The 16,741-nt window shown below is 43.3% G+C and overlaps 1 protein-coding gene across 1 annotated transcript in view; it reads right to left on the bottom strand.

The window, feature by feature from the left end:
- The window catches only part of CFAP92 (cilia and flagella associated protein 92 (putative)), a 303,652-nt gene that overhangs the window by 236,053 nt on the left and 50,858 nt on the right, over positions 1-16,741 (bottom strand). Inside the window, exon 5 of the mRNA XM_073592393.1 lies at positions 9,234-9,347. Coding sequence (XP_073448494.1) covers positions 9,234-9,347 — 114 coding nt within the window. The remainder of the gene's footprint in view (positions 1-9,233; positions 9,348-16,741) is intronic.

Genomic DNA, 16,741 nt, shown 5'->3' with positions numbered 1-16,741 from the left:
TGATTATGACTGGAAAGCAACAGGTTTTTGAAAAAGAACAAAGCAGAAACCTGTCACTTAAAAAGGTACTGAACGACACACGCTAGTCAGGTCCAGATTGAAGAAAGGCCAAAACAAGAACAACAGGATTCCCTGGGACTCAGATGTCTATCCTTGAACCAGGTAAAGTAAGCCTTTCATGTGTTATGGTAGATCCTATGGGAGATAGATTTTCTCTCTCTAAGTAAGGTGGGGATAATTGTGTCAGATTATCCCTGATCCAGCTGAGCTATAGTGAGACAAAGAGGGGGTGGAACACAGCACTTTCCTTTTTCACATTTTGTTATTACAGTCTTATTCCAAAATGGATTAATAGCCTCCATCATACGTAAATGGAAGAAGTTTGGAACCACCAGGACTCTTCCTAGAGAGGGCCACCTGGCCAAACTGAGCGATTGGGGGAGAACCTTCCAGAAGAACAACCATCTCTGCAGCACTCCACCAATCAGGCCTGTATGGTAGAGTGGGCAGACAGAAGCCACTCCTCAGTAAAAGGTACATGACAGCCCACCTGGAGTTTGCCAAAAGGCACCTGAAGGACTCTCAGACCATGAGAAATAAAATTCTCTGGTCTGGTAAAACAAAGGTTTAACTCTCTGGCAAGTGTCATGTCTGGAGGAAACAAGACACCACTCATCACCTGGCAAATACCATCCCTATGGTGAAGCATGGTGATGGCAGCAATATGTTGTGGGTATGTTTTTCAGTGGCAAGAATTGGGAGACTAGTCAGGATCGACGGAAAGATGAATGCAGCAATCTACAGAGACACACTTGATGAAATCCTGCTCCAGAGCGCTCTGGACCTCAGACTGGGGCGAAGTTTCATCTTCCAACAGGACCATGACCCTAAGCACACAGCCAAGAAAACAAAAGGAATGGCTATGGGACAACTCTGTGAATGTCCTTGAGAGGCCCAGCCAGAGGCCACACTTAAACCTAATTGAATATCTCTGCAGAGATCTTAAAACCCAACCTGATGGAGCTTGAGAGGTCCTGCAAAGACGAATGGGAGAAACTTCCCAAAAATAGGTGTGCCAAGCTTGTAGCATCATACTCAAAAAGACTTGAGGCTGTAATTGGTGCCAAAGGTGTTTCAACAAAGTATTGAGCAAATGCTGTGAATATTATGTACATGGGATTTTTTTTGCTTTTAATTCTTAATAAATTTGCAAAGATTTCAAACAAACATCTTTCACGTTTTCATTATGGGGTATTGTTTGTATTTTGTGGAAACTAATGAATTTAATTAATTTTAGAATAAGATCGTAACATAACAAAATGTGAAAAAAGTGAAGCGCTGTAAATACTTTCTGGATGTTCTGAGCTCCACTAGAGTAACGATGGGAGAAGCTGACAGGCAAGAATGGAAGAATTAAACAAGGGATTTTCTTCACAATCCATAAGCTTTACCTTAGAGAGGAGAAAGCTATGAATGAATCCAATGTAATTTTTTAATGTTCGTGAGAGTTTAAAGAAAAAGTTTATTCTTATTATATGTTATCTTTCTTGATTCTTCCCTACCCCCAATCAAATACTAACATTTTTAAATAAATGTTTCAATTTTCATTATGCTGTGTACCTTATTTTAAATCCAGTAATGTCATCACTGGATCTCTGTGCTTCTTTATGCAATGCGGGCAGATCATGGCTGATGGGAAGGGCTGACAGGATGCTTTATATAGCTTTCTGAAAACATCACAGCACCCTGCCCTGCCACCCAACCCTGATGCAAGAAATGGTCTGATTTCTATGTGGAGTTATGCAAATATGTAAATGACTTCATGGGCGGTTGTCAGTTTGGAGGAGTGGGTATTTCTAAGCAGACTGCCTGAGTTAACACCCACATGCAATGCTGAGCCTCCATGATTAACCTGAAAATCCATTCCAATGAATGTAATCCTGGCACACTGCTACTGCAGGCTCCTTTCTGCATTTCACATAATAAAAAAAAAAAAAACGGATGTGAAAAAATGTCAGTACTTAAAAGGATCTTGTAGTCAGTGAGAAAGAAAAGCTATACAGCACGGGCTTAAAGAAGTACACTTCTACCTCTACTGTAAGGTGTGGGGCTGGCATGCATCATCTGGGGCAAGCAGCAACAACTAGGAAGAGACAGCCGGGCTTCTGATAACATCAATGGGAAGATGGCGTTGTGGGACCTGGGCTGTGGCACTTTAAGGCCTAGTCCACACCTCTGCATTTTTTAGTGCATTTTCAGTTTTGCAGAAACACACTACAGTCCATTTAACATGGTTTCCTATGGATGTAGTTCACATCTATGCATTTTATGGAATGGGCCAGGGACCTTTTTCTGGTTTTTGGTTCCATAGACTTTAATGGATCAAAAATGTGTATTGAAAAACAAAAAATGCACATGGAATATGCAAACTGCAACCTGCATAGGTGTGAACTAAGCCTAACAGCGCATCACAGCAGGGCAATACTGGATTTGCTGGGCAGGCGAGGGCAGGACAGTGGTGTAGTGGTTAGCACTTTCACCTAGCAGCAATAGGGTCGCTGGTTCAAATCCCAACCACGACACCATTTGCCTGGCGTTTGCATGTTCTCCCTGTGCCTGCGTGGGTTTCCTCTGGGTACTCCGGTTTCCTCCCACACTCCAAAGACATGCTGGTAGGTTAATTAGATCCTGTCGGAAAAAATTGGCCAAATAAGTGTATGTGTTTGTAAGTGCGTCAGGACCCCACAGGGTAAAGGACCGCGCTATACCGCAGATGGACACCAGCGGCAAAAACCGCCCTGAGGCAATTCAGTTCGCATAGGTAGCGCTATACAAGTCACTCATTCATTCATATGTGAACTGGGAACAACCTTGCATAACAGATAAGAGGGGGAAAAAAAGCAAGGGGAGTGAAGATCCTCTTTAAAGTAAACTTTTGCCTCCCTGTTCAGCAATAGAAGCAAGGAGATGGATCTCTGTGTCCATCCCAGACAGGGCTGAGGCCATCTCTTAGGCCTCACGTGACAATGCAGGCCAAATATACAGGTCCTCTATGCCTGGAAGTGCTGATATTTCTATTATTTCCAGCAGTGGATGGACCAGACATTCATTAATCTGCCTGTTCTCTATTTGTAGATTGCTTTTCATTCATGGAAACAATAGTACAGCTCCATGAATGGAGTGAGGGGTGGGGGGTAGAAAGGCAGTCAAAGTCTTGTGCTTGTGATAGGTTCCACGCTCATATTAACCCCCGCAGCACCCGAAGACTACAACTGCAGGGGTATGGTGGGGACTTTGGATTCCAACTGGGACAGCCAGCATGCATATTATGGGAGTCTACTATTTCTGCCACTGCATATATTGTCACAAGAGGTTAAAAGTAAACTTGTTACCTTTTGATATTCTGTGACCTTGTTTTTTAAATTAACTTACAGCTTTTCCCATTTACTTAGAACTGTACATGAACTGTAGTAACATTCTGCGTACCTGTGTTTTAGTGAGCCTATTGTATATAGCCCTTTCCAAATCGGCGGTAACTAACTGAATAACCTTGTGGTTTGTGTACTTTAAATGTCATGAAAACTTCACTGTGCAGAAAGAATGATATAATACATTCAGAAGGTCAGCATATGCAAAGCTTGCTCTCAGCTAACGTGAAAGAAATGTGCTCCTGTATATCTTCTGCTGCATTTAACGCTCCCTGCAATGCATTGCAAAAATATGCTGGGCTGGCAGAGATAAGGAATATGGTATTAAAACGATGGTTTAATATTTTCTTATCTTACATGTGTTGGTTGTGACATTTTCTATATCTTTTTGCAATACAACCTGATTTTAACTAGAAATTCAAAGGAATGACTGTAAAACTGAGTCACAAAATAAATCAGCAAGAGTGTCATGGGTGTCTACATTTGTCCACAATAAGCCTGAGGATGGCAAGCCCATTTTGTTATATACCTCCAGCAGATTCAAAACAGCTTCACATCCCAACATGTTTAAAGGGAATGATGGTGTTTATTTATTTAATCATTACATTTACAATTAAATGTTTAAAGCAACCCTGTCATCACAGGGTCACTTATAAATAAAAGGCATCTATAGCATACTTAAGCTTCCTACACACTAATGCCCTGTACACACGGTCGGACATTGATCGGACATTCCGACAACAAAATCCATGGATTTTTTCCGACGGATGTTGGCTCAAACTTGTCTTGCATACACACGGTCACACAAAGTTGTCGGAAAATCCGATCATTCTGAACGCGGTGACGTAAAACACGTACGTCGGGACTATAAAACGGGGCAGTAGCCAATAGCTTTCATCTCTTTATTTATTCTGAGCATACGTGGCACTTTGTGCGTCGGATTTGTGTACACACCATTGGAAATTCCGACAACGGATTTTGTTGTCGGAAAATTTTATAGCCTGCTCTCAAACTTTGTGTGTCGGAAAATCTGATGGAAAATGTGTGATGGAGCCTACACACGGTCGGAATTTCCGACAACAAGGTCCTATCACACATTTTCCGTCGGAAAATCTGACCGTGTGTACGGGGCATAACAGTTTTTTTTCATTCAACCCAGCGGGTTAAACAAAACAAAAAAAACTGACAGCTCAGGTTAGAGCCGCAGTACTAACAATCAAATGTTAGTACAGCGATCTCCCCTGCTGTGTTATTGTGTGGGGGGAGCAAGCATGCCCATCACATCCTGAACCATACCAGGCCACACGCATTCACATTTGTGAGAGCATCCTGGAACCTGGAAGAGGGATGGTAAAGCTCCAGGGTTGCCACCTTTTCTTTAAGCAAACCCGAACACGTTAGAGATGCATGGCAAAAAAATTTGGAAAAACAGCTGCATGGCAAATATTAGCACAACACATTTTGGAATGGATTTATACCTCTATTCATACATTATTATATGTGTATGGCAACTGCACAGTATATGTTTAAATAAGATTGGAGTGTATTAATACTTGGATTATGATTTGCGGTTTCCACCATCATTCACAATTCTTTTTTCACATTTAAATTGATATACACTATAGGATTGTAAGTAAAGACCTGGGACACCTTTGGGTGCACTAAGGAGAGCAATAATGCGGGACGCTTTATTGGTCAGTGTTACCCTCATAATACAGGGGTCAGTGTTACCCCCATAATACAGGGGCCCCCCATAAAAGGACCCCCATTAGATCAGAGTCCCCTTATATCAGATCATTGTAAATGATGGTGGAAACCCCCAAGGATAATCCAAGTACTAATACCCTCCAATCGTATTTAAACATATACTGTGCAATCACCATACACATATAATAATGTATAAATAGTGGTGTAAAGCTCTAATCCATTCCAAAATGTGCTAATATCAAATTTCTTTTTGTTGGATATTAGCACAACACATTTTGGAATGGATTTACACCTCTATTCATACAATATTATATGTGTATGGTGATTGCACAGTATATGTTTAAATAAGATTGGAGTATATTAATACTTGGATTACCCTTGGGGGTTTCCACCATCATTCACAATTATTTGTTCACATTTAAAATTAATATAATTATAGGGGGAGGTTGCACTGCATTTTAATTTATTTTTGCATAGTTTTTTCGAGGCATTTTAGTTTTATTTTAGGTGTTATTTTTTAGATCAGAGTCCCTTATATCTGATCCCTGTAATATAATGGGTTTCTCTAAGGAGAGGGAGGGGGAGGTAATATAAGGACAAACTGATCTAATGTGGTTGCTGATATAAGGAGAGCTTCTCTTATTTAGTAGAGGTCTCTAGGGAAAGGGGGGGGGGGGGGTGCTGATCTAATGGGTCAACAGCAGTCAGCACCCCCTCTACATTAGCTCAGAATCCCCTTATATCAGCACCCCCCTTAGAGATCTCTATTAGATCAGTCACCCCCCCCATCAGTTTAGAGCCAGGAAGTGTGGGAGCCGGAGTTTGGGGGCGGAGCAAAGTTGCTCTACTGTAGTGCCATTTTCCTTCCTTCCATTGTGTGGGGGGGCTTGGGAAGGAGGCAAAGTAGCAAAGTAGAGGCAGATGCTGCATCGCTGTGCCCACTGTGTCGGCAAGAAGCATTTGAACTGGTACACTCACTCACAGGGCCGCTGTTAGGAATCATGGGGCCTCCACCCTCTGAGGGGTGAAAAGAGGTGAGGGGGGTGAGAAAGGGGAGGTGAGAGAGGAGGAGGTAAGAGGGGTGAGAGAAAGGGGAAAAGAGGCAGGAGAGAGAGGGGGTGGCTGACACAGAGGGGGGGGTGCTGACAGAGGGGGGGGCACTGACAGAGAGGGTGTGGGGTGACAGAGAGGGGGGTGCTGACACAGAGGGGTGCTAACAGAGGTAATGGGCTGACAGAGAGGGGGTGCTGACAGAGAGAGGGGGGGTGCTGACAGAGAGAGGGGGGGTGCTGACAGAGAGGGGGGGTGCTGACAGAGAGGGGGGGTGCTGACAGAGAGAGGGGGGGGTGCTGACAGAGAGAGGGGGGGTGCTGACAGAGAGGGGGGGGGTGCTGACAGAGAGAGGGGGGGGTGCTGACAGAGAGAGGGGGGGCTTACAGAAAGGGGGGTGACAGAGGGGCAGGCTTACAGAGAGCGCCACGCTGACAGATGGGCTGGTTGAAGGGCAGATAACAGAGAGACCTCAGTCAGGAGGAGAGACAGCGCGTGCCAGGCAGGGAGGCGGGACTCAGGGAGACCGCGATCACCCACAGTCCAGCCCCGCCCTGTCTCCACATGTGACCAGTCACCAGCTCCACCGGGCCAATCACAGACCCTTATGTCCCCCGCCTGCACATGACCCATTCAGCCAATCACAGAGCGCCCGCTGACCAGCGCTCGTACAGGCTGTATGTGACAGTGTAACACTGATGGCGGCGGGCACAGGAATTGGGATGCGCCGCTCTAGATGTTGCAGCCGGGGGCCACTGGTCATAGGACGGCTGAACGGTTATGTGCCTGGGTTTCGGGCTGCTTGAAAACTGGGCAGATGTGTCCAAACCCGGACTGTCCGGGTCAAAACCAGACAGGTGGCAACCCTATAACGCACCTTGTCGCTATGTTGAGAGGACAAGGGCCTCACTCCAGCATCTTGTCTCCAAAAGGGAGAGTCTGCAAAGAGGGACCTCACAGAACCTGAAAGCCCCCCACTAATTTAGCAGCTAAAAAACAAATCATGGCCACTATTTGTAAACAATGTCACTATGTACTGCATCTCCAACTTTACGTGCAGCTTTAGAGCATCCCCAAAGAATGTTTTTTAAAAGATTTGTGTATTTTGAATGTTGCCCTTTGAGGCGCATTAAAATACCCTCTATTTATTTATTTTTTCCATTGGTACATGCTCCCCATAGCAGTGCTTACCTACCTAAGCCCTTAAAGATTGCACATTTGCACTGAAAAAAGCCAGAATAAAGTAATAGGATTTGTCTCCCATATATAAACCACCTCCCCTATATGTAATAGTGATGAATCTGTCCTTTAAACACACTTCCTGCCCTAGGGTGACAACAATGCTCCTCCGTAGATATAGTAGTGAGTGAATGTTGTCACCATAGGAGAGAAAGTGTGTTACTGACAGGACAACCAGTTAAAAATAAAGTATTAAAGTCAGAAAAAGGAAAACCAATGCAGTCACCATGTCTAAGGACTGGTAAGATGCAAAATAGTAGAGATTATTATTATTATTATTATACAGGATTTATATAGTGCCAACAGTTTATGCAGCGCTTTACAACTTGAGGGTAGACAGTACAAATACAATACACTTTAATACAGTAGGAATCAGAGGGCCCTGCTCCTTAGAGCTTACAATCTAAGAGGGAAGGTCAAGAGATACAAGAGGTAATAACTGTGGGCGATGTGCTGATTGAGAAGATAAATGTACAGTTGTTAGGTGGGGGCCAGATAGGCTTCTCTGAAGAGATGAGTTTTCAGGGATCGTCTGAAAGTGGACAAAGTAGGAGAAAGTCGGACAGATTGGGGTAGAGCATTCGAGAGGATGGGAGAGGCTCTAGAGAAGTCCTGAAGGCAAGCATAGGATGAGGTGACAAGGGAGTTTGAGAGCAGGAGGTCTTGGGAATTAGAGAATTATTAGGTTGGTATTTTGAGACTAAGTTAGTGATGTAGCTGGGGGCCAGGTTGCGGATGCTTTGTAAGTTATAGTTAGTATCTTGAATTTAATTCGTTGGTTGAGTGGCAGCCAATGTAGGAATTGGCAGAGGGGTATAGCAGACGCTGAGCGGTTTATGAGGTGGATGAGCCTGGCAGCAGCGTTCATGATGGTCTGAAGTGGGGATAGCCTATTTAGAGGTAAGCCAATGAGGAGGGCGTTGCAGTAGTCGAGGCAGGAGATGACCAGGGAGTGGATTAGAAGCTTTAAGGTGACATTGGTTAGGAAGGGGTGTATCTTGGAGATGTTGCGGAGGTTGAGGCGGCAAATTTTGGATAGAGATAGGATGTGGGTCCGAAATGTTAGTTCAGAGTCCAAGATTACACCTAGGACCTTGGCATGTGGGGATAGGTTGATAGTTGAGCCATTGATATTGACAGAGAAATCAGGGGAAATGGCACCTGAGGGAAATATCATGAGCTCGGTTTTGGATAGGTTGAGTTTGAGGAAGTGATGTGACATCCAGGCTGATATATCTGCTAGTAAATTGGTGATGCGTGAGAGGACGGATGGAGAGAGCTGGGGGGTGGAGAGATAGATTTGGGTGTCATCAGCGTAGAGATAAAATTGAAAGCCATGGGAGGCAATCAACTGACACAGGGATATAAATTAGAACATTTTCACATCTTATGCAAAATATCATATATTTGGAAGATTTGGCTTTTGCAGGTAAGCATTAAGAGATATATGCCACCTATTCTTGTGCCTTTACAAAAGGCCCTATACAATAATATATATATATATATATATATATATATATATTTAGCTGTGGGGCGACCCAAGGCAGGTGTGACAAATAATGGCACACTAGACCTATATGTTGCCTATTTGTAAGGAATTCCAAAAGATAGATGACATAAGAGTACTTCATACATATATATATATGTCATAAGTACTCTTATGTCATCTATCTTTTGGAATTCCTTACAAATAGGCAACATATAGGTCTAGTGTGCCATTATTTGTCACACCTGCCTTGGGTCGCCCCACAGCTAAATGCCAGCTGTGAGTCTGGTAAATATTCACACTGAAAACTATTAAAAACTTACCTTGAGCACAGAGATTCTCCTGAAACACCACGCTGCCATTTTTCTCAAGAATAAAACTCGTCTTTGGAAGGCTGTCTTCGAAAAGTTTCCTCTGATTCATGACTGACTGTTTCACTGCAGTAAAAAGAAAACAACACTGAAAATGTAAAAGTGTTTTAGAAGGGTCTGTAAAGCAGAATTAAAGTCACCAAATGTGTTTTTAAAAAAAAAAAAAAAAAGATAACCCACTTTGTAAGCTATAAGGTTTGCAACCCCCAGAAAATGTTTAAAAAAGCCTGTTTTGCAGCTTGTTCAAAGGAAAATAAAACAGTGCATGGCTTGGCGTGGCCTAAACAGTTTTTAGTGCAAATTTAGACTGGTGGGGAAATTCTGATTATAGGTAATATTTCTTAATACAATATGCTGGGTAATAAGTTATAGTGTTAGCCCTGGTTCCCATTGGCATGAGTCACATTGGCGATTTGACATGTCACATTCACACTGGCATGGTTCACATTGCCAAATCGGTGGCAATGGCACCGTCGGAATCGGTGTGACGCCGCACCGATTCCCACAAGTGGTTTCTGGACTACTTTTGGCGACTTTGGGGTGCGATTTCTATAGACATCTGTGCAGCAACCCGCACAGATGTCTCTGAAATTGCCCCCGAAGTCGGGACTGACATGCAGGAATGAAATCATGCGAGTTAAAGTGATTATAAAGGATAGTTTTAGTTTTGTATTTTTTTTTTTAAATAACAAACGTGTCATACTTATCTCCACTGTGCAATTCGTTTTGCACAGAGTGGCCCCGAACATCCTCTTCTGGGGTCCCACGGCGGCTCTCGTGGCTCCTCCCGGCATCAGATAACCCCCTAGGTGAAGCGCTCTCCCGAGAGGGTTACCTCACGGGCACGCTCCCGAGTCCAGCATTTGCATCCACAGACATGAATGCCAGACTCGGCCCCGCCCCCAGGCGCCCACGTCATTGGATTTGATTGACGGCATCGGGAGCCAATGGCTGCGCTGCTATCAATCTATCCAATCAAGAACTGGGACCCCGTGGAGAGAGGGACAGCGCGTGCCCACCGAGGAGATGAAGGGGCTCAGGTAAGTAAAACGGGGGGGGGGGGCTGGGGGGCTGGTGACTGCCATAGGATGCATGAAGGTGAAAAAACACAAGGGTTTACAACCACTTTAAGCTGAACTCGCACAATTTCATTCCCGCTGTCGGTGTGAACCTGGGCTAAAGGTGTGGATGGGTTTACTTCCACTTTAGGTAAACTTATCAGGTTCATCATTAGTGTACAACATTACTGGTAAATTGGATTGTCTCCAATTAAGTTCCTTTGAAGGCAAGCGAAAAATACCACTTTCAGAGTGATCGTCTGATAATTTGATCATTAGTACTCGGTTTTCGAGAACCGACCACTACAGTTCATGCGAAAATATCCGAAGGGACAAGCAAGAACAATTTTCTCTCATGATAAAAGAATGAACAATTTTTGTGTAATTAGTAAAGTATTTGTATGAAAAACATTGTGTGACCAAGACCACAACTGCTCAGAAATTAAAGAATACATTACAATATAATACATCACTTCTAAAGTTCTATTCTATTGTATGAGATTTTTCGTAACTTTAGTAACCTATTGGTTTTCGATCTAAGACGAGCATGCAAAAAAAAACAGATGATCATTCATCTGATATTTTTATCGTGTGTACTAAGCATAAGGATCACTTCTAGTATGTTACAGGTGAGGCTTCAATGCATTTCCTCTGCCTGCAATATGGTCAACCCAAACTCATCACCATCACTTTTTACACAGACAACTGCCCATAAAAAGACAATGAAACTTAATGGATGGAAGTATTCATAATAAATGTCCTTTAGCTAGGTCTGTATGTCTAAACACAATTGTTTTCACTGATAAATTCCTGTCACCAAGTACCCAAAAACGAAAAGGAATACATTTATTGATACCCCTACCGCTCCATATACTTTCACTCTCTTAATCGGTTTCCCAATGGCAAAATACCTTAGAGTGTATATAAAGCCAAAACATTTTTTTTTAGTTTTGGATACAGCAGGAAATGTTTAAGACCCTTGTCTGTGTCCCATATAGTAGATTTCCCTTCACTTTCACTTTCACAGCTCAAAGTAAGAGAAGATCCCTCATAAGCATAGGGATATAACCTCTTAGACAGGTTTACCCACGCTTTTACATGAAAACCAAGAATAATCAGTACACAGAACTGCCGTCAGAAACAAAACTATATCTTTTTTGTTTGTTTTACTTTATCACACCTGCTGTCACACCTTGTTAGCTGATTTATCTGTCACTCACTTATCCGTAACAAAATCCAAATATATGTTATATAGAATGATCCCTTTATTGCACCTATACTTGAGGTATCAGTGTCAACCACAGGTGGCGTTTCAAGATAACCAATAAAACAAGGAAAAGGAGTAAAGCTGAATCCTAAAGAAGTTGTAAAGGCAGAAGGTTTTTAATCTTAATGCCTTCTGTGTATAGCAGCACCCCTTAATTACCCATCTGAGCCCCTTCTCTCTCCAGCAATGTCCACGATCCCCTCAGCCATCCAGGACACTGATTGGCTGAGACAGAGCAGTGGCGCCATTGGCTCTCACAGCTGTCAAAGTCAGTCAGCCAGCCAATCAGGGGAGAGAGGGGTCGGGGCCAGGTTGAAGCTCTGTGTCTGAATGGATACACAGAGCTCTGACTCGGCTTGGGTGCCCCCTGTAGCATGATGCCGGCTGAGGGGCACTCAAAAGAGGGAGAGGCTAGGAGCAGCGAAGAGGGACCCAAGAAGAGGAGGATCTGGGCTGCTCTGGCAAAACCAACTGCACAAAGGAGGTAAGTATAACATGTTTGTTATATAAAAAAAAAAAATAAAAAAAAAAGAGCCTTTACAATCACTTTAAACTCTATCCCCAGGGCACACATTGAAATCTCCTACTACTTCCTCCCTCCCACCCCTCCCATGGGGTTGAAGCAATGTTTTACTGACATATGTTCGCTGTCCAGGTAATTTTCTGGCACCATTTCCAAGTAAAGGGAACATTAGTCCAGCTCTGCAGGTGTGCTCAAGCTGCCCCGTCCTCTTGCACTCATGTCATAGCCTGCAAACTCTCTTCTGGACCCTGAAAGAGCCCCTCCTCCTGTACAAAGCAGAAATAATGCCCGGCACCCGAATGTTCCACAATCGTGGATTTACATGCATAAAATGGGATTTTAATTTTTTATTTTTATGCCAGCAGTTAGTTAGGGGGGTGGGGGAACCAGAGATCAGCTTTAATTACATAAATAACTGAATTTAAATTACATGTATATATTACAATTATAGGATGACGTATTAACAAATAAGGAGAAGAGTAGCTTCTAAGTTTTTCTTACTCTTGTTATAAAAGCAAATGCAACAAGCATTAGGTTTGATATAGTCCTTGTCACAATTACTTAAAGCCCAACTTCAAAGAAGAATCTAAATCCAAAGACGGCCATACATAGATCGAAATTCATCTGGTTCAGATTGGAAAGGTCGAATTTCGATCCATGTATGGACATGTTGATTGCACCCAAGTCGATCTATTGATGGACTTGGGTACAACCAGATTGTTGGATTTTTCTACATGCGATTACTGCCAGAGGCTATAGCCTATAACTTATCTATGAATGTACATTGTTAATGAGGAGCCTTTCCTAGCTGTGCTTTCAGCAAACACATCTTCCCGACAAATATAGCAAAATACTCTCTGAAATGTACAGTTTTCTTCCATTGTAAACCATATTTCTCACCCCAGGGACCAGACAGGTTTGGCTGCTTATCTTCAGGGGGACTGGTCCCCTCACCGCCCCTTGTCGTGAAGCCAACAAACACGCTAGCATGAAGAGAGTGTTGGTAACCACTTTAAGACCAGCCTCGTTTTGGATTTTAGGTGTTTACATGTTTAAAACAGGTTTTTCTGCTAGAAAATTACTTAGAACCCCCAAACATTATATATGGTTTTTCTTCTAACACCCTAGAGAATACAATGGCGGTCATTGCAATACTTTTTTTTGCACCGTATTTGCGCAGCGGTCTTATAAGCGCACTTTTTTTGGAAAAGATTCACTTTTTTGAATAAAAAAATAAAACAACAGTAAAGTTATCCCAATTTTTTTTTATATTGTGAAATATAATGTTACGCCGAGTAAATTGATACCCAACATGTCATGCTTGAAAATTGCGCCCGCTCGTGGAATGGCGTCAAACTTTTACCCTCAAAAATCTCCATAGGCGACGTTTAAAAAATTCTACAGGTTGCATATTTTGCGCTACAGAGGAGGTCTAGGGCTAGAATTATTGCTCTCGCTCTACCGGTCGCGGCGATACCTCACATGTGTGGTTTGACCACCGTTTTCATATTTTTATTATTTATTTTACAATATTTTATTTATTTTTACACTTTAAAAAAAAAAAAAAAAAAAATTGTGTCACTTTTATTTCTATTACAAGGAATGTAAACATCCCTTGTAATAGAAAAAAGCATGGCAGGACCTCTTAAATATGAGATATGGGGTCAAAAAGACCTCAGATCTCATATTTACACTAAAATGCAATAAAAAAAAAAAAGTCATTTAGAAAAATGACATTTGAAAAAATATGCCTTTAAGAGGCGTGGACGGAAGTGACGTTTTGACGTCGCTTCCGCCCAGCAGTGTCATGGAGACGAGTGAGCGCCATCTTGGCCTCACTCATCTCTATACACACCACGGCAGAGGACGCGATCGCCTCCGCCGCTACCGACGGCTCCGGTAAGCGGCGGAGGGCACCGGATCGCGGCGGGAGGGGGGGGGGGCCCCTCTCCCGCCACCGATAAAAGTGATCTCGCGGCGAATCCGCCGCAGGGACCACTTTTATCTGAAAGCCGGCCGCCGCACGAAAACGGGGATACCGGGGTTATGGCAGCTAGCTGCTGCCATAACAACAATATGCCCGTTCAAACTTAGGACGTATATAGTCGTGCGGCGGTCGGGAAGTGGTTAATGACTATCTTCAGACTCCAGCCTTATTTCTGCTCTGACTCCCTTTAGGGCAGTGGTTCTCAACTCTTCCAGTGCTGTGACCCCTTGATAACATTTTCCAAGTTGTGGGGACCCCTAACAGAAAAATAATTTTCGTAGCGTGGGTTGTCAGCACCCAAGGCAAGACAAGTAATTAGCACCCCTAACCCACAGACATTTAGCGCTCCCAAAATCCCTTCCACTCGTACAGTATTAAAACTCCTTATGGTACATTTTAGGATGTACCACTCTCCTTGTTCTCCTTTTTTTGCCTTTTATCTCTCTCTATCCTAATTTCCTGTTTTTTTTCCCTTTTCCTCTCACCAGCCGTCTTTCTTGTTCTCTTATTCTTTCTCTACTTTTTTCTTTGTTCCTCCCCCTCTTTTACTCTCCCTTTCATGTATTCTCTATTTTTATTCCTTCTCTTACTCCTTGGTGGGGGGAATGGGACGAGTGGCAGTGCTGGCGGGGAGTTGGGATCAGTGGCAGTGCTGGGGGGGTTCTGATCAGCCAAATTAGGTGCTCTTGATCAAGGTCATCTGCTGATCTGAGAAATGTAGTGCAGACTTTTAATGGCAACTATAATCACAGGTAGTGTTACTCACTGTGTCTCCGACTTTGTGGTGTCTTGCAGCAGTAACACCTATGCCAAAATCAGGAGATAGGGTCTCCTCCAGCCCCTCCCACTTCACATTCCTCACCAGTCAGCTGACCTCTAGTCTCTACCCCCCCAGCCATGCTGTGAATTGAATGGGTGGTTGGGAGAGTGGTGCAGGCTTCAGGAACAGCCCAGGATTTGGTAACCCCTGGCAAATTATCATTCGACCCCCGAGGGGGTCCCGACCCCCAGGTTGAGAACCACTGCTTTAGGGCCAAAGCCAAGCTCCTTCTCTTGATCTGTGGCAGAGTTAGAAAGCCCAAATTTCTGCCTGCAACTCCTCTTGTGGCTCCGCCCACAGACAGAAAGCACTTGCCAGGAATCATGGAACATGTAACCCCAGAAACATTGAAGAAAATGACGTTGCACTGCTGCACACATCCTCCTTCTGGCATCCAAGTACAGCCGAGAAACCACCGAAAAAATATAATTTTTCTCTTTTATGCAGCTAGTAAATTTAACCACTTGAGCCCCGGACCATTATGCTGCCTAAGGACCAGAGGTCTTTTTCCAATTTGGCACTGTGTCGCTTTAACTTTTAATTGCGCGATCATGCAATGCTGTACCCAAACGAAATTTGCGTCCTTTTCTTCCCACAAATAGAGCTTTCTTTTGATGGTATTTGATCACCTCTGCAGTTTTTATTTTTTGCGCTACAAACGGAAAAAGACCGAAAATTTTGAAAAAAAATGATATTTTCAACTTTTTGTTATAAAAAAAATCCAATAAACTCAATTTTAGTCATACATTTAGGCCAAAATGTATTCGGCCACATGTCTTTGGTAAAAAAAATGTCAATAAGCGTATATTTATTGGTTTGCGCAAAAGTTATAGCGTCTACAAACTAGGGTACATTTTCTGGAATTTACACAGCTTTTAGTTTATGACTGCCTATGTCGTTTCTTGAGGTGCTAAAATGGCAGGGCAGTACAAAACCCCCACAAATGACCCCATTTTGGAAAGTAGACACCCCAAGGAAATTGCTGATAGGCATGTTGAACCCATTGAATATTTATTTTTTTTGTCCCAAGTGATTGAATAATGACAAAAAAAAAAAAAAAATATTTACAAAAAGTTGTCACTAAATGATATATTGCTCACACAGGCCATGGGCCTATGTGGAATTGCACCCCAAAATACATTCAGCTGCTTCTCCTGAGTACGGGGATACCACACGTGTGGGACTTTTTGGGAGCCTAGGCGCGTACGGGACCCCGAAAACCAATCACCGCCTTCAGGATTTCTAAGGGTGTAAATTTTTGATTTCACTCTTCACTGCCTATCACAGTTTCGGAGGCCATAAAATGCCCAGGTGGCACAAACCCCCCCCCCCAAATGACCCCATTTTGGAAAGTAGACACCCCAAGCTATTTGCTGAGAGGCATATTGAGTCCATGGAATATTTTATATTTTGACACAAGTTGCGGGAATGTGACACTTTTTTTTTTTTTTTTTTTTGCACAAAGTTGTCACTAAATGATATATTGCTCACACAGGCCATGGGCATATGTGGAATTGCACCCCAAAATACATTTAGCTGCTTCTCCTGAGTATGGGGATACCACATGTGTGGGACTTTTTGGGAGCCTAGCCGCGTACGGGGCCCCGAAAACCAATCACCGCCTTCAGGATTTCTAAGGGCGTGAATTTTTGATTTTACTCTTCACTGCCTATCACCGTTTCGGAGGCCATGGAATGCCCAGGTGGCACAAAACCCCCCCAAATGACCCCATTTTGGAAAGTAGACACCCCAAGCTATTTGCTGAGAGGCATGGTGAGTATTTTGCAGCTCTCATTTGTTTTTGA

This window comes from Aquarana catesbeiana, linkage group LG07 (assembly GCF_042186555.1).
Source record: "Aquarana catesbeiana isolate 2022-GZ linkage group LG07, ASM4218655v1, whole genome shotgun sequence".
NCBI classification, from domain to species: Eukaryota; Metazoa; Chordata; class Amphibia; order Anura; family Ranidae; genus Aquarana; species Aquarana catesbeiana.
The sequence above is the reverse complement of the archived record's forward strand: the minus strand, read 5'-3'. Positions and strand labels throughout refer to the sequence as shown.